The 19,358-nt window shown below is 51.3% G+C and overlaps 4 protein-coding genes and 1 pseudogene across 4 annotated transcripts; 2 read left to right on the plus strand and 3 right to left on the minus strand.

The window, feature by feature from the left end:
- Window positions 1-1,329, minus strand: LOC120700329 (5'-3' exoribonuclease 2-like). Its single transcript, XM_039984554.1, has one exon. The coding sequence runs from the start codon at window positions 1,327-1,329 to the stop codon at window positions 1-3; it is 1,329 nt and encodes a 442-aa protein (XP_039840488.1).
- Window positions 1,330-2,558: 1,229 nt separating this feature from the next.
- Window positions 2,559-4,393, minus strand: LOC120700330 (annotated as a pseudogene).
- On the plus strand, window positions 4,269-7,319 carry LOC120696669 (scarecrow-like protein 3). The gene is made up of 2 exons (XM_039979645.1): window positions 4,269-5,525; window positions 6,047-7,319. Exons 1-2 carry the CDS (start codon window positions 5,148-5,150, stop codon window positions 7,046-7,048), a joined length of 1,380 nt encoding a protein of 459 aa, XP_039835579.1. The 5' UTR covers window positions 4,269-5,147; the 3' UTR covers window positions 7,049-7,319.
- Window positions 7,320-9,172: 1,853 nt separating this feature from the next.
- Window positions 9,173-10,793, minus strand: LOC120700331 (scarecrow-like protein 3). The gene is made up of 3 exons (XM_039984555.1): window positions 10,509-10,793; window positions 9,937-10,251; window positions 9,173-9,892 (listed from the first exon to the last, which is right to left on the minus strand). The coding sequence occupies exons 1-3, from the start codon at window positions 10,791-10,793 to the stop codon at window positions 9,173-9,175; spliced, it is 1,320 nt and encodes a 439-aa protein (XP_039840489.1).
- A 3,942-nt stretch (window positions 10,794-14,735) lies between these two features.
- LOC120696670 (BTB/POZ domain and ankyrin repeat-containing protein NH5.1) lies at window positions 14,736-17,484 on the plus strand. The gene is made up of 2 exons (XM_039979646.1): window positions 14,736-15,374; window positions 16,307-17,484. The coding sequence occupies exons 1-2, from the start codon at window positions 14,904-14,906 to the stop codon at window positions 17,255-17,257; spliced, it is 1,422 nt and encodes a 473-aa protein (XP_039835580.1). The 5' UTR covers window positions 14,736-14,903; the 3' UTR covers window positions 17,258-17,484.
- The last annotated feature ends 1,874 nt before the right edge of the window (window positions 17,485-19,358 follow it).

The following is a 19,358-nucleotide window of genomic DNA, read 5'->3' on the forward strand; positions in this document are numbered from 1 at the left end:
TCATATGTGAGCTTGCACCAGTGTCCATGTACCAGCCACCATCGCCGGATGGTTGTTGAAGAGATGCGGCGTGGAGAGCTGCGATGAGGCTGTTGGTGTCCCATGACGGTGCGGCAACATGGTTGATGGCTGCTGGAAGGCAGGGAAGGCTTGACCAGCAGCATTGTTGGAGGGGCCTCTTCCGAGGACACCGGGGCCAGTGGCACCCGTCCACGGTGCACGCCAAGAGCCGGTGTTGTACGGGGCACTCCATGGATAGTATGGAGGCACCCAGTACTGCTGATTGTTGTCGCGGCCGCCGTTGTTGCCGCCGTTGTTCTGACCGCGGCCACCGCCACCGCGGCCTCGGCCACGGCCACGCCCGCCACCACGACCACGGCCGCCGCGGTTGGAGTTGTTGGAGGAGCCGCGGCTGCCAGAGTCGTGGCGTGCGCCGGGGGAGTCGTTGGAGCTCGTGATGCCATCAGTGGCAACAAGAGCCGTGTCAGTGGACGACGGCGGGTTGGACTCGGCGTAGGAGTTCTCTTCCATGATCAGGTAACTGCGTGCTTGCATGAAGGTTGGGAACTGAGGAAGCACGGGAAGGAGTGTCTTCATGGTGCCGAACTTCTCCCGGTTGAGGCCGCGGATGAGCTGGTGCACGAGAGCGCGATCCCCGACCGGCTGATCGCAGTCGGCCAGGGCATCCGCAAGAGTTTTCAACTTGTGACAATAGGCAGAGGCAGATAGATCACCTTGTTTGAGGCCGTGGAACTCGGCCTCCAGATGCACGGCACGGCTTGGTTTGTTGTCGGTGAAGAAGTTCCGGATCTTGTCCCACGCAGAGAAGGCCGTGGGGTTCGGTTCCATCACCATATCCATCAGGTCGTCACCGAGGGTAGCATGGATCCACATGAGAACCGTGAGGTCCTCCTGGGCCCAGGTTGGATCATTGGGGAGGGGATTGTTGACGTCGACATGGTGGCGAAGATTGAACCGGCCGAGGACGATGTGGAAGAGGTTGCGCCAGCGACGGTAGCAGTGAGACTGCATGTCGAGGGTGATCGGCACCAGACTTTTGATGTTGACGCCGTGTGTCGCGCTAGTCGTGGACGACGAGGAAGCAGCCGCGGCGTGGGCGGCCGCGTTGAAGAGGGCCATGGTGTTGGCGTCGGTGAAGATGGGCCCTGACGAGGACGAACCGATGGCGGCCGTCGTGGAGAAGCTGAAGGAGGGCGCCGATGGTGCAGACGAGCCGATGGGAGCCGTCGAGACGGAGCTGGGGATGGCCGCCGATGCGCCGATGGCGGCCATGGCGGCGCTGGAGACGGCAGCGTGGGTATCGCTCATGGCGTCGCGGAGCGAGAAAAAAAACTCGGAGAGGGAATTAAAGACCTGAAGCTCTGATTACCATGAAAGTGAGGAAACGCCACACCTTGCATTTTCCATTCAGAGCCTTAAATAGGCAATTGTACATATACATGAGCGGTGCTCCGTGGCACTCGCTAGTCACTAACAGAACCACGACTCCACTACAAACGTGGAGATCCTAAGGACTCGGCATGCCATCTGACCACGTCCAGGATTACAACGGTACAAAGGATTACAACAGAAAGCTTATCTCTAGTACGGTGCACGAAGGTTCGAGCATAAATAATTTTAAAGTGGTGTGCATATTCGTCAAGGTGGAGTTTGTTAGATATATGTCTGAATATGTATACTGTTTGGTTATAATTGGACTCGAGTTATAATTTAGTAGGTTAGGGATAGAGTTCGGGTCGTACTTTGTATCCCTAGGGCCCATAAATATGAGGGCACTACCGTGTAACCGGGAGACGACTTGGGCGGCTGGTGTGGGCGGCGGCGTGGCCGCGGTGGTGCCCGGATGCCGGTGTAGCTGCTGTTTGTGGGGAGGAGCACCCGTAGTCATGCCCCGAGGATGTAGTCACATCGCCGAACCTCGTTAAAAAACATCGTGCCTCGGTGTCATTCTCGTTTGTGTGATTTTATGATTTGGTTCTACGTTCTTAGGTTATCGCTTTCGCGCTATTATTCTAACAAGTGGTATCAAAGCCGAAGGTTGGAAAATACATGGTGACGGGGGAGCCCGTGAATGTCTCCGGATGGTCGCACGGGTTGTGTGTGGCTGGAGGGTTAGACTCGGGGCCTGGAGAACGTCTTTCGGGAGATCACATGAGTTGTATGTGATGGAAGAGTTGGGCCCGATGTGTGATGGGAGAGATTGTTAGATTTAGTCCCACATCGAAAATTGATGATGGGGGGAGCCCAACATATAAGGTGGGGCAGTCCTCACTATAAGGCTGGTCTTTTGAGTTGAGTTAGACCTGAGGTCTTGGTTGGTTGGGCTCCGGTGGACCTAGACCTAGTAGGGCGCCGACTCGTGGGTAGAGCGGGCCGGGCCGTTGACAATGTACACATGCAGGTGCAGCAATCAACGGTGGAACATCATCTTTTGGATGATGTATCATGGTATCGCTGCGTCCCTAGATGATCGATTTCTTTCTACAACGATAACCTTCAAATCAGCAGTTGACCAGCTCAATTTCCTCTCCAGGACAAACACACCAACCAAGCAACAGTCAAATCATTCGATCACACCGTAATCAATCAGACTACAGAACGCACGCAAATACGGCACGAGGGATGCTTGCTGTACACACGTGCAATGTAATCGTGCATGCTGCTGCAGCAGCAGCAAAGCCACCGCCATGGCGGCATGGGCGGCGGGCCTCCAGGCGGAGACGGAGTAGAGCGGCCTCCGGTGCCAGCAGAATAAGAAGGCCTGGCCGCGGGCGTCGAGGACCACCTCGTAGGAGCCGCCCAACCCGAGGCTCTGCAGTAGCTTCCTCGCCTCCATCATGCCGGCGAAGCTCATCCCGACCCGCCCCATCCCGGCGGCCTCCATCCGCCGCGCCCACTGCGCCAGCCGCTCGTGCCGCTCCTTCCGCTCCGCGCCCTCCCGCGCCACCACCCCGCGGAGCTCCTCCCCCAGCACCAGCCGCTCCACCCGCGCCCGCTCCGCCGCGCACCGGTGCCGCTGCGCCGCCGCCGCGCTCCAGGCAGTCGAACAGCGACGCGTAGTAGTTGAGCGCCTCCTCGAACCGCTCCAGGAACGCCGCCGCGTTGTGGTTCGCCTCGGGCTCCGCCACCACCATGATCTTCGGCGACAGCGCCCGCACCGCCTGCAGGAACCTCCCCAGCTTCGCCGCCACGGCCGGGGACGACTGCGGCGACAGCGACGAGGCCACGGACGGCGAGTCGGGGCTCAGCTGCAGCCGCGTGTTCAGCTCCCGCTCCAGCAGCTCGCCGAAGCTGCTCGGGCTGGACCGCGCCATGATATGCACCGGGGTCAGGCAGCTGCTGCCCGGGACGTGCAGCCTACTCCTGCCCGCCGCGTCGTCGGCCACCAGGAGCCGGTGCAGCTGCGCCACCACGCTGATGGCGAGCGCCTCGCCGGACCTGACGCGGAGGAGCTGCCGGAGCGCGTCCGGGTCCAGGTCCTCGAGCCTCGCCTCCACGGCGCTAAACTGGAACGGGATGTCGAGCGCCTCGGCGTCCCTGGCGAGCGCACCGGCCATGTTGGCCAGGAACTCCTTGCCGTCGTGCACAGCGGTGATCCGCAGGTGCGGCGGGCCCCCGCGGCGGGCGCGGTGGGCGTGGAAGAGCGCGACCCACTGCACCGGGTTGGAGGCCGGGCCGGAGAGGTCGACGACGTGCACGAACTTCTCCCCCTCCATGGCCTCCAGGATGGCGTGGTTGGTGGTCAGGTACGCCAGCTTCATGAACGGGACCATGTCGAACAGGTGGCGCCGCGCCGCCGGGACCAGGTGCACCTCGCCGGAGTTGGCCGTGGACAGCAGCGCGCGCAAGAGGCCCGGCACGAGGCTGAGGAGCTTCCGCGCCAGCGCGTCCGCGAAGACGGCGGCGTGGCGCTGCAGCGTGTGGGGCGCGTCCCCAAACACATCTTCAGTTCAGCCCACCAGTACCCTTCGTCGTCTGTGTGCGGTCGCAACTACGCGTCGCGGCGGGCGGCGGCGCGCCGGCGACCGAGGTAGTCTCCGCCGGGGAGCCAATGCTAATACAGACCGAGGGGCCAGATACCCGAGCCCTCAGCGGCCTCGATCCCCCTCGCGTGGCCGTCGCCCCGGCAGCAACTGCACCCCAGCGCATGCGCGGCCGCCTCCCGGCTCTCCTCGGACTACAGGTCATGCAGGTCATGGTTGGTTGTGGTAACTGGTAAGTAATCCCCCCCCCCCCCCCCCATTGATGGCTTCGCTTAAGGTTGCTTGTAAGTTGAAACTTGAAATGATGCGAAGCTGCTGTGGATTACCAAACTAGTTGCAGCTTCTGATCCAATGGTGTGCTCTGTCATCTCACATTCTCGGCAGTTCATGCCTCCATTTTGCTATACATGAATCAGGACCAACGATCCTGTATCTACAGAAAAAATTCCAAGCCCCACCATAGAAGTATGTTAACGGTTGCTTGTCTTAATTATGCTAGCCACTTGGCTAAATTCCAATGACTGGTGCATATATATACTTTTTATCAAGAGAAAAGATACTGCATCCAGCCATGTTTGCCCATGTTTCAGATCAGTGTCTTCCTTGACAATTTTCCTGGTCCTCGCAACAGGATGTTTGGGTGGCCGGCCTGTCACACATGCCTCCAAGGACGATTAGTTGCTTTGCTGACTCAGATTGTTGGTGAGGGCATTTCGTGATGCAGGTGATTTCTGAACATCATGAATAAGGTATGTTTTGAGGAAGTTTCACAGCATGCTCTTCAAGAATAGAATAACTAGGTTGTGTTCGTTCAAAAAAAAAAAGAATAACTAGGTTGTGCGTAAAGTTTGTTGGTTGCTACCTGGTGCCTGGTGGATGTGGAAAAACCAAGGGGGCAAATCCAAAGGGAACAAACTGAACATTCCCATAGTATTCGTTTTCAATGCGGACCACTCAACATGTCAAACTTTGTGCTTTCCATGAATGCTTCCAAATGTCCTAGTGTTGTCCCATATAGAACAAAATCCCCTTATCAGATAATTCATGCTATGGACACTATAAATCTGTCAGTAGCAACAAATAGAAAAGTTGCTCAAGATAAGACCACAGGGACCAAATTACTACTTGAACATACCAAGAGTGATGTACAGGCCACTTATGCAGGATCAGGGCACGACGGATCAATTGGCGCAGCTTGGTCCAGTCCTGTATGTGTGTGCTGCTCATGTAACCGAGGGATCCTTTGAGAAGACTGACATTGGTCTTAGTCAGATAAAAAAGCTCACCTCCATAGTCGATGGGCCACTGCAGCGTCTGTCCCTGATCATTGCTGATAGCCTAGCCCGGCGTCTTCTCTGCCCTATCCAGGGCTTTGCTGGTGCCCTCATTCATCCATCCGACTACTTCGAGCAGTCAGTCCTTCAGACTGCTCGCTGCAACCTCGCCAACCTCAGCCCCTACATCAGTTCTGGCTTTGTCACCATTAACCGGGCCATCCTTGAATCAATGGAGGTTGAAAAGGTCACAATATAATAATAATATACTAGTTTTCATGCTATTTCCATTGCAGTGGCTTCCGTATCTACTTTGTGCTCAAGAGATGTAGGTTTTCCAGACTTTCTTTTCATGTATAATTTTCCTTTCGTAAAAGGCCGAAAGGAAATTTGTTAGTGTTCTGATTTCGTGTCAACATTGCTGCTTACTTGTTTTCTGACGATGTTGATACGGTACCAAAACATTTACAGTTTTTTTAGCAATACTTAATTGCGTTGTAAATTTATTCGAGTCCCAATTGCAGCTTAGGTTACTGGCAAGCCAAATTTCAGGTTGAGCGCAGTATAAATTCTTAAATGCAGTTTTGAGACATTATCAAAGTCAAAGCCCATCTAGATACCAGATTTCCAGTAATCTTTAATTTTAGATAAAATAAGTTTGAAAGGCAGGCATGTAAAGTATAATTGTTGCCCAGGCTAGCAGTTAATGATAACAAAGTTATATCTAGATGCATGCTTGTGACCTTCTGATGCCAATAGTAACTGCAGGTTGTCCGCATTATCGACCTATCCTGCTCAACCGCCCACCCATGGCAGTGGCTCAAGCTCCTTCACGACTTCCATGGGCGACAAGGTGGGCCACCTGAAGTACGCCTCACCGTTGTTCATGATGACAATGATTACCTGGCCAACATGCGGATTCTGCTATCTAACGAAGCTGACAAGCTCAAAATTCCATTCCAGTTTAGTTCTGTGATTGGCAGACTAGAGACCTTGGACTTCAGTAATCTTCGCAATACCCTAGATATAAAATACGGTGAGGCAATTGCCATCAGTTGCTCTCTACAGATGCATCGCCTACTCGTGGTTGATGACAAAGTCAGCTGTTCCGGTATTGGTCAGCTCCAGAAAATGGCAAACATTGCGCAACTTAAGCAGATGGCCAGCTCAGTGTACAGCCCAGCTTCCACACTGAACTATCCACAAACACCATCCCCTCAATGTAAGATGCCGAAGTTGCTGGCTACCTTCCTCAATGCCATCCGTGTGCTCAAACCAAACATCATGCTGGTGATGGAGCAAGATGCAAACCACAATGCCTTGTTGTTCTGTGACCGGTTTGCGGAGGCACTTAACTATTATGCTGCCCTTTTTGACAGCTTCCATGCAGTGGTTGCAGCCAACCCGCGGAGGGCCGATGAGCGGGCACAAGTAGAAAGAATGATCCTGGGGGAAGAGATCAAGAACATACTTGTGTGTGAAGGAGTCCATCGGCATGAGCGACATGAAAGGCTGAGCCAGTGGGCAATGCACATGGATAGATCTGGGTTTGACCATGTGCCACTCAGCTTCCGTGCCATTTGGGAGGGTAATCAGAAGCTCATGGGCTTCGGATTGAATGGATGCCAGAGCAAGGTAGAAAGTGATTGCCTTCTGCTGTGCTGGGGTTCCAGGCATCTCTACTCTATATCGGCATGGAGGCCACATAAAGGCTCAGCTTCTGGGAGCAGAGAGCATATGTTAGTGCAGCCACAGCGCCAAATAATATGATGAGACAATTAGGCATATCCATTCATCGCAATTTCTTTTCTTTTCTTGCTGGTGATGCGCAGGACATCCTGGCAGTTCCTCCTTATTTTTTAAAGTAGCAGACAACATTTGGTGTGAAGCATGATTATGTACATAGATGAAAGGATTGTAATGTTTTCATTGAAAACCATGTCAAAGTTCAATGGGAACCCATAGACACTGTTAATTCATCGTACAATATTTTGATTCCTACCAATCATCTCCTTATAGCAGGAATGTTTTCATGTGGAAATGAAATGTGTTGTTTTTGGCGAAGTTCTGTTGTACTAATCTTTTGGCTCTCGAGCTGAACATAAAATAAAGAGTAAGATTTGTTTTGAAGGTTGCCTCACATATTAAGATGTCATCCTTACGTTACGTGGCTCAGGTTTCTCCTAGCAAACAAGAACACCCTGATCCTCCTCTGTCTTCCCATACAGAAACTTTCTACAGAACAGAAGGAATTAGCATCCTAGGTTGAAAACAAGGGCATCGCGGTCAAATTCCATTGAGTACTCCAAGAAGAGCCCACCTTGCAATCACCTACCATTTGTAAATCTGACAAAACTAAAGTGTGTACTTCTTGTCCTCTGGGAAAATGCGGTTTGCACATGAATGCAAATCTTGGAGCCATGTTAGAACCATTTGAACCTCACTGGTTGGTCATGGAAAAGAAATATATAGCTTGAGTTTTCTGTCAACCTTTTGTATCTCTATGCAATCTTGTTTTCTGCATACACTTTCAATAACCTGGACTAGAGGAATTGATCACAAAATTGTCTGGTAGCTCCTGATCCAAAATGCTGTTGATATGTTCCAAGAGAATGATTCCAATCTGCTTAGTTATTCCATCGAGATGCAGACGACATCACTTAGCCATTGCCGCATATGCATCCATTTCTGCCTTGTCCCTTGTGGCATCCCATGACAATGTTAACACCAGGCACCTAGGAACGTATGAGCTCGAGACCTTGCAGGCTTGCAACATTTGTCGCCACGCCAAGAACCGAACAAGATCCAACAATGGAGTCGTCCTCGATCGCCTCCATTACCGCTATATCCAGTACTGAAATCCATCGGCCATAGCTGCGTCCAAAACTGGGAGACAAGCGGTCAGTGAGGATTTTGCTCTGAATTAAGTCTGAACATGGACATATTCCCGGAGGACATGGTGTCGTCGGCGACATCGTCGCCGGCGTCGTCCCTGTACTCGCCGTCGCCGTCGCCCCACGGGTACGGCTCCTGGGTGCAGGAGCTGAGCCATGACCAGCAGGGCGTGCGGCTCATCGGCCTGCTGTACCAGTGCGCCGCGGAGGTGGCCGCCGGCGCCTTGGACCGCGCCAACCACTCCCTGGAGCAGATCACGCAGCTGGCCTCCCTGGAGGTGGCGTCTATTTAACGCGCGCGCGGGTGGCTGCGATTGCATCGCACAAGCCACCCGCCGGCACTCCCCTGCCTCTGCCGCCGACCACCGACCGCCTCCCACTGCCTCTGGCCGCCTCCGACTCCGACTCCGGCCGCCTCAGGCCGTTGCCGCCCCCGCCTCCGGCCGCCGCCGCCCCCGCCTCCGGCCGTCGCCACCTCCGCCTCCGCCTCCACCTCCGACCGCCTCTAGCCACCTCTGCCTCCGTCCGCTCTGCCTCGCCTCCGCCTCCGGCCGCCAGATCTCGACAAATCCCGCCGGATCCCGCCACATGCACACATTTTATATATATATTTTATATTTTAAAATGTGATAACTTTCTTTTGAGATATCCATTTTCAATTTCGTTTGCACCACTACATTCCATACGATGAGATCTACGAAACTATACCCATAATACATAGGCAACGTATCTAGTGCAAACCAAAGACCTCGTGCAAACCCGTGCAAACCTACTAAACAAAGTTTCAAAAAAATTCTGAAAAAAATCATGAATGTGCTTCTCAGCTTACCTCATCTATATATAAAATTTCATGGTCAAATTCGTCTTACTCTAGAAGTTACAAAAAAGACAAATTTTCTGACAACAATAATGGTTCAAATGCATCTCAAATTTGTCTTTTTAATCAGTGTAACACGGTATCAATATCAACTCTCCCTCTCCCTCGACTTAGCCGCCATCATCAGCACATCAACTCCTCAAAGCAATGATCAGGAGGAGCGGACGGTGACAGATGATAACCGCTACCGACTCCATAAGCCGAGCCTGTGTCCGGCCGCCATGCCGAGACCGAGTAGAGAGGCCACGACCTCCAGCACAGGAGCAGCCACCCCCGTGCTCTCTGCTCGCACATCCCCCACGCCGCACCTCCCCAGCGCGTCCACCCCTGCCTCAGCGCGGCGTAGCTCAGCGCCACGCCGCGGAACCCGGCGGCCTCCATGCGCCGCGCCCACTGCTGCAGCCGGTCGTGCCGCTCCCGCCGGCGGGCGCCCTCCCGCAGGAGCACGTCCCGGACCTCCTCGCCCAGCACCGCGCGCTCCACCTCCGCCCGCTCCGCGTCCAGGCTGTCGTAGGCCGCGGCGTAGTAGCGCAGCGCCTCGGCGAACCGCTTCCGGAAGGAGGCGCCGTTGTGCCCGGCCTCCTGCTCCGCGAGCACCACGATCTCGGGCGCCGCCGCGCGCGCCGCGGACAGGAACCCCGCCAGCGCCGCCGGCATCCGGAACGGAGGGGTGGTTAGCGGCGGCGACACGAAGCCCAGCGGCGTGGCGGGGCTGCGGTAAGGGTCGCCGTCGTCGCCATCCTCGCACGCGGCGCCGCGGATGCTCGGCGGGCCGAGCAGGACGCCGCCATCTGCTGCAGCCGCGCGATGCTCGCCGCCATCTGGTTCGAATGGTGCCCGGCGCTGCTGAGGCTACTACTACTCGCGGCGTAGTCATCGGAGGCGGCGAGGAGGCGGTGCAGCCGCGTCGTGCAGACGATCGCGCGCGCCTCGCCGGACTTGAGGCCGAGGACGCCGTGCAGGTCGTTCAGATCCAGCTTCTCGATCTGGCCGGCGACGCAATGGACCTGGAACGGCACGTCGAGCTCGTCAGCTTCGTCGGTGAGCGACTCGGATACCCTGGCGAGGAACTCCCCATCGTCGTGGACGACGGTGAGGCGCAGGTGCGGCGCGCCCTCCGGCCGGCTGTGGAAGTCGCGCAAGAGTTGGATCCACTGGCATGGCTGCGCCGCAGGCCCGGCGAAGTCGATGACGTGGACGTTCTGCTCATGGTGAAGGTGCAAAACATTTTTGTTAGTTAGTGTTACAACTTACAAGTAGCACAATTTTTTACCGTAAATCCGATGGCATCACTGCTTCAAATTGCCAGTAATTCCAATTGTTCTACGGTTTAGCACAATGTTATTTTTATTTTTTACTAGCTAGTAGTATGTTTCGGCGAGCTACTGGCTAGCTAGCACACAAGGCAGCAGAACCTTTTCTCTCTTCTCTTTCTTTTTTTTTGAAAAGAATTCAGAACCTTTTCGTTCTCCATGGCCTCGAGTGTGACTCGGTTGGCGACGGCGACGGCGGCCTTGGGAAACGGGCTGAGCTCGAAGAAGGTGCGGCAGGCGGCCCTGACGCAGCGGCGGTCGAGGTGGTCGGAGGGGTCGATGAGCGCGGCGGCGACGGCGGGGACCATGGGGCGGATGAGGCGGCGCGCCAGGCAGTCGGCCACGGGCACGGCCAGGCGCGGGAGCGGGCCGTCGCGCGCGGCGGCGGCGAGGCCCGTGGCCCGCGAGAGGCAGCGGGCCGCCTTCTCCATGGACCCGGCCTCCACGTCCGCCGCGCACTCACACAGGGCCCCCGCCCAGATGCGCCAGGCCCCAGGCCGGCCCGTTCTCACTCTCAGTCTCACTAGGAGCAGGAGGATGCATCATCATGGTTCTGTTCGTTCTGACAGTGTAGAGGTAGTAAGCTAGTACGCTCACCTACACGCTACAGTTCCAGTGTTCCGACTAGGAGCAGGTCTTACAAGTTCATGGCCTCGCCGTATTTATACTCGCCATGTTTTTCGTCTACGCAATGCAAAGGTTTCTTTTGATGATGATAACAAGAAAAAAAATAGGGAGTTTTGTGCCCAATGATGGGGATTTGGATGTGACAAACCAAGTGACATCTGAGACAACTAGGATACAGATGCTGACAAAAATAACCTTCGTTGAAGCAATGATGCTTTGGAATGGAATATCCAGTCTAATGGCCGTCTTGGGGTTTTCGTATCCACTAGGAAAGCAAGGGACAAATTTACTTTGTGGTCATCCTCCTAGGACTATGGAGGACAAATTTACAAATATATTCTGGATAGCCGCCATGCATGCTAGCTAGGTCAGGTGAACTTCCTGGATTATACTGCACGAGGACGAGAAATCAGCAATGTGAGGATATGCACTTGTCTGCATTTCAGCAGTTAACGAGATGCTGCTGATCCCGAAATGCAGGGTGTGGGGGGCCAACGTACACGAGGAAAGAGGCCATACTGATCCAGCCCAAAAAAGTGGACATGCAAAGCCTTAGTGATCCAGCCCATTACCATTGCAACACTGGTCCATTATATTCAAGATTAAAAAAAAGACAAGAAGCCGTGTGTGATGATATTTAGGGGTTGTTTGGTTTCAGGGACTTTTTTTAAAGTCTCTGGAACTTTTTAGTATTTAGAAGTATTAAATAAATGTTAATTATAAAACTAACTGCAGAACCCTGGGTCTAAACTGCAGGACGAATCTAATGAGGTATCTTAATCTATGATTAGCGAATGGTTACTGTAGCAAATTATGAATTAATTAGGCTCATTAGATTCCTCTCGCGAAAAAACACTCAGCTGTCAAAAAAACATTTATAAACAGATTTTATTTAATACTATAAAATAGTAAGATTCTTTTTGATGTGATAGGGACTTCTGAAAAAATTGGTTCCAAACAGGGCCTTAGGAGCACTACAACTACACAAGTACTGTAGCACTCTCTGTCAACTTGACGTTGAAGTTAGTGACAAATCAAAGCAATTAGTAATCATCACATCAGTGGTAGGAGTACAATACCACTCTGTTCGTTGCATCCAGCCAACAATATTTTTCTCTCACAACAAATCAGTACCAGCCACCAGCTACATACACCGGCTAGCATCATTAATGCAGTGGTATGGGCAGGCCAAGCCCATTAGCCCAAGCCAAGCGACACGGCGTTGTTCGACCGTGTTGCTGGAACGCTCTACTGTCCAGGATCGATGCAGCAGATGGAATGACGCCGGCAACTTGTCCATGCTTCGGCTACTGTACAGTTGACACACCAAACGCTGTTATGGGCCCCTGCCAAAAACCAAATGCATCCATGTTCACCAATCAATTCTGTACCAGCAAATAATAATGTACGCTTTGCATTGGTTGGTCTACCGATCGATCGAGCTATGGCCGTGTTTGGATAAAACAACGAAAACTTTTGCACAAAAAGACGAATGCATGCATGAAGTACTAAACGAAGTTTATTTGCAAAACCTTTTTAGAAATGGGTGTAACTTTTCGAGACGAATCTAATGAGCCAAGTTTCATCATGATTGGCTACAGTGATGCTACAGTAATCGCACTCAATCATCCTCTAATCGTACGGTCAAAGACCTCATTAGCTAGAGCACCTGCTACAGTACCACAGTTGTGGTGGTAATTTTGTAATTAGACTTTATTTAATACTACTAATTAGTAGTCAAAACTTCATTTCTCTCTCATCAAAATTTTTCTACCCTCCAACCAAACATGGCCTATAGCTGGCAGCTTATCTGTGTGTTCAGCGGTCAAAGCATACCGGATCTTACGCTTCTGAACGATGTGTCACACCATATATTCAGATGATTAAAATAGAGCTGCATCAGCAGCGTCAGATCTAGGCATGGCCAGTATACTTCTGCTGCGTATGTACTGACGGTGATAAGGGAGTACCAAACAGTAAATAAAAGACCGTGCTGACTAGTATGTGTGTGTGTGGGGTTGGAATATATAATTGGGGAGGTCAAAATAACAACAGGACAATGGGATCATGCACGGGGAGAGGCCGGAGGTAAAAGCAAAAGGAGTCAAAAGTTACTGACTTTCTTCTGTGCTACTATGTGATACTACTGTTCCTGCATGATGCTGATCGCGCATGCATATATATATGGCCTATTATTTGCAAGACCAAAATCATGCATGTTTGAGTAGTTATTCGTCTGAATGAAGTAGGAAAATAATGTTCCATGCTCCTGAAAAAAAATGATAAACACGTACGTACTATAACATGCTCCTGAAAATCTGATGTTTTTAAATCAGTTGAAGGGAAAAAAAACGCTCTTTTATTTGCGTTATGTTTAGGCGCATGGTAGTACTTTAATTGTACTCCAATGATTATACTCGAAACATTTGTCCGGTGAATTATTATATGCGTTGTATGTGGTTTTGTTCATAATGTACTTACTTGTAGCTAGCTAGATAGGGGCACGGAGAGATAATTGCTCACTCTCCAATTATATATATGGGATAAGGTATATAGTTTTTATAATATTCAATTAATTGTTAACAAAACTATGTATGTATGAATCTTACCAAGTATGAGTTTGAGTCTGAACAGATAAATTGGAGTTTGAATACAAAGTAGGCATGACCTTTGACCATGAAATTTGAAGCTTGAGAGAGAAACATATATATGCAATCTCTTTGTGGAAAGATGAGGAGAAAGGGAATGGGTCTATTGAGATGCAGAACCAGGCTATAGCTACTCTTAAATAAAATTCGTCCAAATTATTGAAACCAAAATTACTACAAAATATATATAGACATAATAAAATATTTTTCATTAGTTATCAGTGTACTATTTGTTCTAGATCGACAATTAATTAATATTCTTGTCCCCATGGTTCATATGATTTTCACTGTCCATAATCACGCCACAGTAGACATTTCTACTTGCGTCCAGCTCTAACATTTTATTTTGACCGAGCGTGGTTAGTTGGTCCAGTCCAGCCCTGTCGTCTAAGATCTCGACCAATCACAATCCCCACTTTATTTCGAACTGACTTTACAAAAAAGATACTAATAACCCAACGCCGGCCGCAGTAACACACAGCAGGGGGGTACATGCACCGCCACCACGCTAGCTTGTCCCATTGGGTCAATGGCTGCCGCCTTGCCTAGTTGCCTCCCTCCCTCACCACCATCGTTCAATTCGCGCAGAAAGCACACATCAATGGAACTGTAGACAAAGACTGTAGAGGGCGCGTCGCCCCCACCCACCATCGTGATCAAGGGTCGCTAGTACTCTCCCTGTAGCTACCCAAGCTAGCCGCCAGTGAGCGAGAACGCACGCCTCTCCCTCCTCGATCGCTAGCTAGCTCTCCTCTCCGGGCGGCGATCCCTTTCACAGTGCCTTCACCCAAGCCTTTGCCTTTTCCCATCGTCTTCCTCCCTCCACGGGCTGTGTTGATCCATAAAATAAAATGGTGGTAAAAAAGATCACATCGGATATTGTAGTATACTTTAGTATTTTTCGTTGTTTGTGGTAATTATTGTCCTATCATAATCTAACTAGGCTCAAAAGATTCGTCTCGTCGTATACATCAAAATTATGCAATTAATTTTTTTATTTATTTATATTTAATGCTCTATATATGAGATAAAAGATTTTATATGATAAGTGAATAGTGAAGTTTGAAAAGAGAAAATTTGAAACTAAACACAGCCACAGTCGCCCGGGCGCTGTGCTCCCCTCCTTTCCTGCCGCCTGCTTTCCCCTCCGAAATCCGCGCCGCGCCTTATCTCTCCGGAAAGCCGGGCCGGCGGATTCCTCCCTCCCTCCCTCCCGGCAGCCAGCAGCCAGCGGCCAGCGGCCGAGCAGCTGCTGCACATGAGATCATGAGCTCGGAGGACTCGCTCAAGTCCCTCTCGCTCGACTACCTCAACCTGCTCATCAACGGGCAGGCCTTCAGCGACGTCGCCTTCAGCGTCGAGGGCCGCCTCGTGCACGCCCACCGCTGCGTCCTCGCCGCGCGCAGCCTCTTCTTCCGCAAGCTCTTCTGCGGCCTCGACCCCAACCACCAGCCCCCGCCGCCGCCGCAGCTGGGGTCCCCCGGCGCCCGGGCCGCGGGCGCCGCGCCGGAGCTGGTCATCCCCGTCAGCTCCATCCGCTACGAGGTGCTCGTCCTCGTGCTGCAGTTCCTCTACAGCGGCCAGGCGTCGGTGGCGGCGCCCAAGAGCGGGCCGCTCCCCGGCTGCGGCGCCAGGGGGTGCTGGCACACCCGCTGCGGCGCCGCCGTCGACCTCGCCCTCGACACCCTCGCCGCCGCGCGCTCCTTCGGCGTCGAGCAGCTCGCGCTGCTGGTCCAGGTGGGGATTGGGATTCAATTTCGTCTCGGGATCTGCAGCTCACACCTCCATCGATTAAGCACATCCGTCAGCAGGGTCACTAGCTTAGCCCTGGCCAATGATTGATTGAAGCTGGAGCATCTTTCCAGCAGCATCAATTCAAGATGGAGCCAGAGAATCGCCTGGGCTCACGCTGAGCTGAGCGGCTGCTCCTCCTGCATGCATGCTCGAGCTCGACTAGATCCCTAGGTTGCCACTTTGCCTTTCCGATTCATGGCCTAGTACTGTGCCCTCCGAGCCTGCGCCAGTATCATCGATCGGCAGAATCCCTCAGACCTCAGTGCTCCTCGAGCTCTCTCTTCTCGCATTATTCTATCCATTTTTTTTCATGGCGTCGTGTGTGGAATCTAAGATGGGGGAGTGTCCTGGCAGGCTGCAGCTGCAGGGGACTGAGTCGTCTCTAGTCTCTCACAGTCTCGCTTGCTTTTCTGCCGCTTCGCGTCTGCACTGCACCTGTCATCACTTGTCATGGATCGAGCCTCTGACTCATCTTTACTAGGAAGGGTCATGTCACGCCCTTGTTTATGTCTGCTGTCCCTTCCTTGCATCACATCCCGGCCCATTGCACGCGCGGCATTTCATTGCAATTTGCATCGATCGCTAGGGTTTCTCGGAGATCGATCCAGTCCCCAACAAGAACTCGACGCATGCCGTGCATCATTTCCAAAACACCTTACCGTACAACTGCCATCAAGGTTCTTGACTGCCATCCCTATGCAAGTACAGTCAAGCTCCATGCTGCACATATTGCTGCAATGAGAACTATATGTGCAGTGGACACTCTGATCGATTAGGCACTTCATTTTATGCTGCTAATCTCCTGAAATTTCTGTCTGATTATTGGCGAATCTGCTGGTACTAACCGTGATTAATTTAATTTTGGCGCATTGCAGAAGCAGCTGGAGAGCATGGTGAAGGAGGCGTCCGTGGACGACGTGATGAAGGTGCTCATGGCGTCGCGCAAGTTCGAGATGCAGGAGCTCTGGGCCACCTGCTCCCACCTGGTGGCGCGCTCCGGCCTCTCCGCCGATCTCCTCGCCAAGCACCTCCCCATCGAAGTGGTCGCCAAGATTGAGGAGATCCGCGCCAAGTCCCCGGTCGCCGCCGCCAACACGCCGCGCTCGCCGTTCCTCACCCACCACTACCTGCCCATCAACGCGCCGTCCTCGGCGGCGGACCGCGACCACAAGATCCGGCGCATGCGGCGGGCCCTGGACGCGGCCGACATCGAGCTCGTCAAGTTGATGGTCATGGGCGAGGGCCTCGACCTCGACGACGCCCTCGCCGTCCACTACGCCGTCCAGCACTGCAACCGCGACGTCGTCAAGGCGCTGCTCGAGCTCGGCGCGGCCGACGTCAACTCCCGCGCCGGGCCGACGGGGAAGACCGCCCTGCACCTGGCGGCGGAGATGGTCTCCCCCGACATGGTGTCCGTGCTCCTCGACCACCACGCCGACCCGAACGCCAGGACGCTCGACGGCGTCACCCCGCTGGACGTGCTCCGCAGCCTCACCTCCGAGTTCCTCTTCAAGGGCGCCGTGCCGGGGCTGACGCACATCGAGCCCAACAAGCTCAGGCTGTGCCTCGAGCTCGTGCAGTCCGCGGTGATGGTGACCACGCGCGACGAGGGCGCGCCCGGCGCCGGCGGCGGCGAGGCCGGGGGAAGCGACGGCGCGAATTTCCCAAGGAGCGACGCCGACGACAGCTTGGTGAGCCTGACGATGAACTCCACGCTCATGTACCAGGGACAGGAGATGGCGGCGGCGGTCGCCGGCGATGCGAGGAAAGGGAACAGCGGCCGGGGGAGCCCGTCCAACTTGTACTTCCCCAATGGCTTCCCATAAGAAGTAATCCTTATCTAGCATTGTCTTTTCTATATATCTCCATGGATCTTTCTCGAGCCCTGTTCGATCTTTTGTGCGCATTTTTATTTGAAACGGTGTAGCTAGTTAGCTACTGTTTAACGAGGACATGTGAGCAAGAATTTCATGGTATTTGCTGTGGATTGTTCGATCTTGAATGACTGATCGATTGGGCAGCAACTGTTGCTTTGTTCAAATTCTCCATTCTCCACTACTGTGATGAATAATCTTGTAATGTGGCTTCATTCAATCCAGTCCAGAGCTTGCTAGTTAGCTCCAGTAGTAGTGTACAGCAGCAAGCTAGGATTTAGCTGCTGGTGTTTTTACAAAAGCCTTTATGCAGTGCAGCTGTTGGAGACTGTAGAGAAGCTTTGGACGGTAGGAAAGCGGGGTGCAACCTCATGCATGTGAGCCATTATATATTGGGGAGCGACCGCCATTTTTTTCTTTTGCAATTCCATCGACAAGACGAATCTAAGAGTGGGTTTGAATAGCACAGGAATTGCGCATACATTTCTCCTGTTATATTGCTACTATATATACAACTATATATTTTGAAATCAACTGTGCCCCGTTTGGACATAAATTTCTCAGTTTTAACTGAAGTTTCAGACTGCAATTCAATTAGCATGGTTCTGCACAACATTTATATAACAATTCAATTAGCATTGTTCTGTACAGCATTAATATATATGTCCAACATGGTCAGCGACAACACAGTTAAAACATGAGCTTTTTCACTGGAATGATGCCACAAACAAGGCGTCGTCTACATGCATGTGGGTAGTCAAACAGGAGAATTGTGTATATTGGTTCTCACTTCTAGTACTGTTTCGTGATTGCTTCTCATGAATTCTATCACTGGTTAATTGTCTTGCTGCTTGCTTATGCCAAGGCTACTCAGTTTTACAATAAAGTTGAAGTTCCCATATGATCAAAGTAATGCAGTTTGTTAATTATTTACAATCCCTCTCACGAATTCAATTAGATCGGAGCAATTATTAGTTTCTTACCAATAAACTACTGCCCAATGCATAATTTTTAATGCCCTAAAAATCCATAATTTGTAATAAATATAATGGTTGCACCATAACTATTGAAGTTGCCAACAATATCAATCACCTCTCCAAATATATTAAGGGAAAATTGCTAATGCCACTGATTTTTGCATAATTCCCTTTTACAAAATTGCAATGAAATGCTTGAATATTGTACCTTAACTAGAGAGGGAAAGTACCCCTAAAAAAAGAGAAAAGGGAGTAATTTGCTGCCATGTTTACTATCTTTTACAGCATATATAAATTTTGTTGTTTTTGAAGATATCATGCGCACATGAAAAAGTATGAAAAAACCTTATGTATCATGTTTTAGTATGATTTGTTGCACTACGGCACTACCAACACCTGTCTGCTGCACAAGCTAGACCTATGATATAGGATTTAGGATAGATTCAGGTGCTAAAGTTTATAAAGAGATTAAGTGATTGGAGAGTCGTCCGGTTTTTTACTTATCTTTCTTCCTAAAAAAATGCATGCCCCCTTGTTCTTCACTCACAAATATATAATGTTTTGATATCGTTGTTGTTGTCTCCTATGAACTTTGATCATGAGTTTTTTTAAAAAAAATTGTAAAGATAGTGTATCAGAAAATCATATTGGTGATTTTTGGTGTGACTCGAATCTTCCTAGCATGATGATAAAAAAGTGATTCATGAAATGATTCTTAAAATCACGATAACTTCATTTTTCTTAATTAGACAAGTAATATCACACATCGTATTTCAACATTCTACTATTCGACATGTACCAAAAGAATGTAGCATAGGGGACTGAAATCATGTACCCACATATATAGATATTGACATACCAAAAAAAAAAGGAAGTTGCAATGCAAGAAGCCCCATGCATGATGTTCGAATTTGTCCGAGAAGTATCTATAATAGTTATTACAGACATATATATAGTAGCAAGAAAAATATGTAGTGAACGTCAGATAAAAATTTCACTATGTAGTTATTTTTATTTTTTCGAATATTTGTATTATTCAAATCAACTATGATGGTCATATTTATCTAGAACAAATG

The sequence above is a fragment of the Panicum virgatum genome, chromosome 3K, assembly GCF_016808335.1.
Source record: "Panicum virgatum strain AP13 chromosome 3K, P.virgatum_v5, whole genome shotgun sequence".
Taxonomy (NCBI): domain Eukaryota; kingdom Viridiplantae; phylum Streptophyta; class Magnoliopsida; order Poales; family Poaceae; genus Panicum; species Panicum virgatum.

Coding starts and splice junctions, on each gene's coding strand:
- LOC120700329 (XM_039984554.1), bottom strand. CDS start 1,329: ATGAGCGATACCCACGCTGCCGTCTCCAGCGCCGCCATGGCCGCCATC.
- LOC120696669 (XM_039979645.1), top strand. CDS start 5,148: ATGTACAGGCCACTTATGCAGGATCAGGGCACGACGGATCAATTGGCG. Junction 5,526..6,046: donor AATCAATGGAGGTTGAAAAG/GTCACAATATAA, acceptor TAGTAACTGCAG/GTTGTCCGCATTATCGACCT.
- LOC120700331 (XM_039984555.1), bottom strand. CDS start 10,793: ATGGAGAAGGCGGCCCGCTGCCTCTCGCGGGCCACGGGCCTCGCCGCC. Junction 10,252..10,508: donor AGGCCATGGAGAACGAAAAG/GTTCTGAATTCT, acceptor CACCATGAGCAG/AACGTCCACGTCATCGACTT. Junction 9,893..9,936: donor CGCGGCTGCACCGCCTCCTC/GCCGCCTCCGAT, acceptor TAGCCTCAGCAG/CGCCGGGCACCATTCGAACC.
- LOC120696670 (XM_039979646.1), top strand. CDS start 14,904: ATGAGCTCGGAGGACTCGCTCAAGTCCCTCTCGCTCGACTACCTCAAC. Junction 15,375..16,306: donor AGCTCGCGCTGCTGGTCCAG/GTGGGGATTGGG, acceptor GGCGCATTGCAG/AAGCAGCTGGAGAGCATGGT.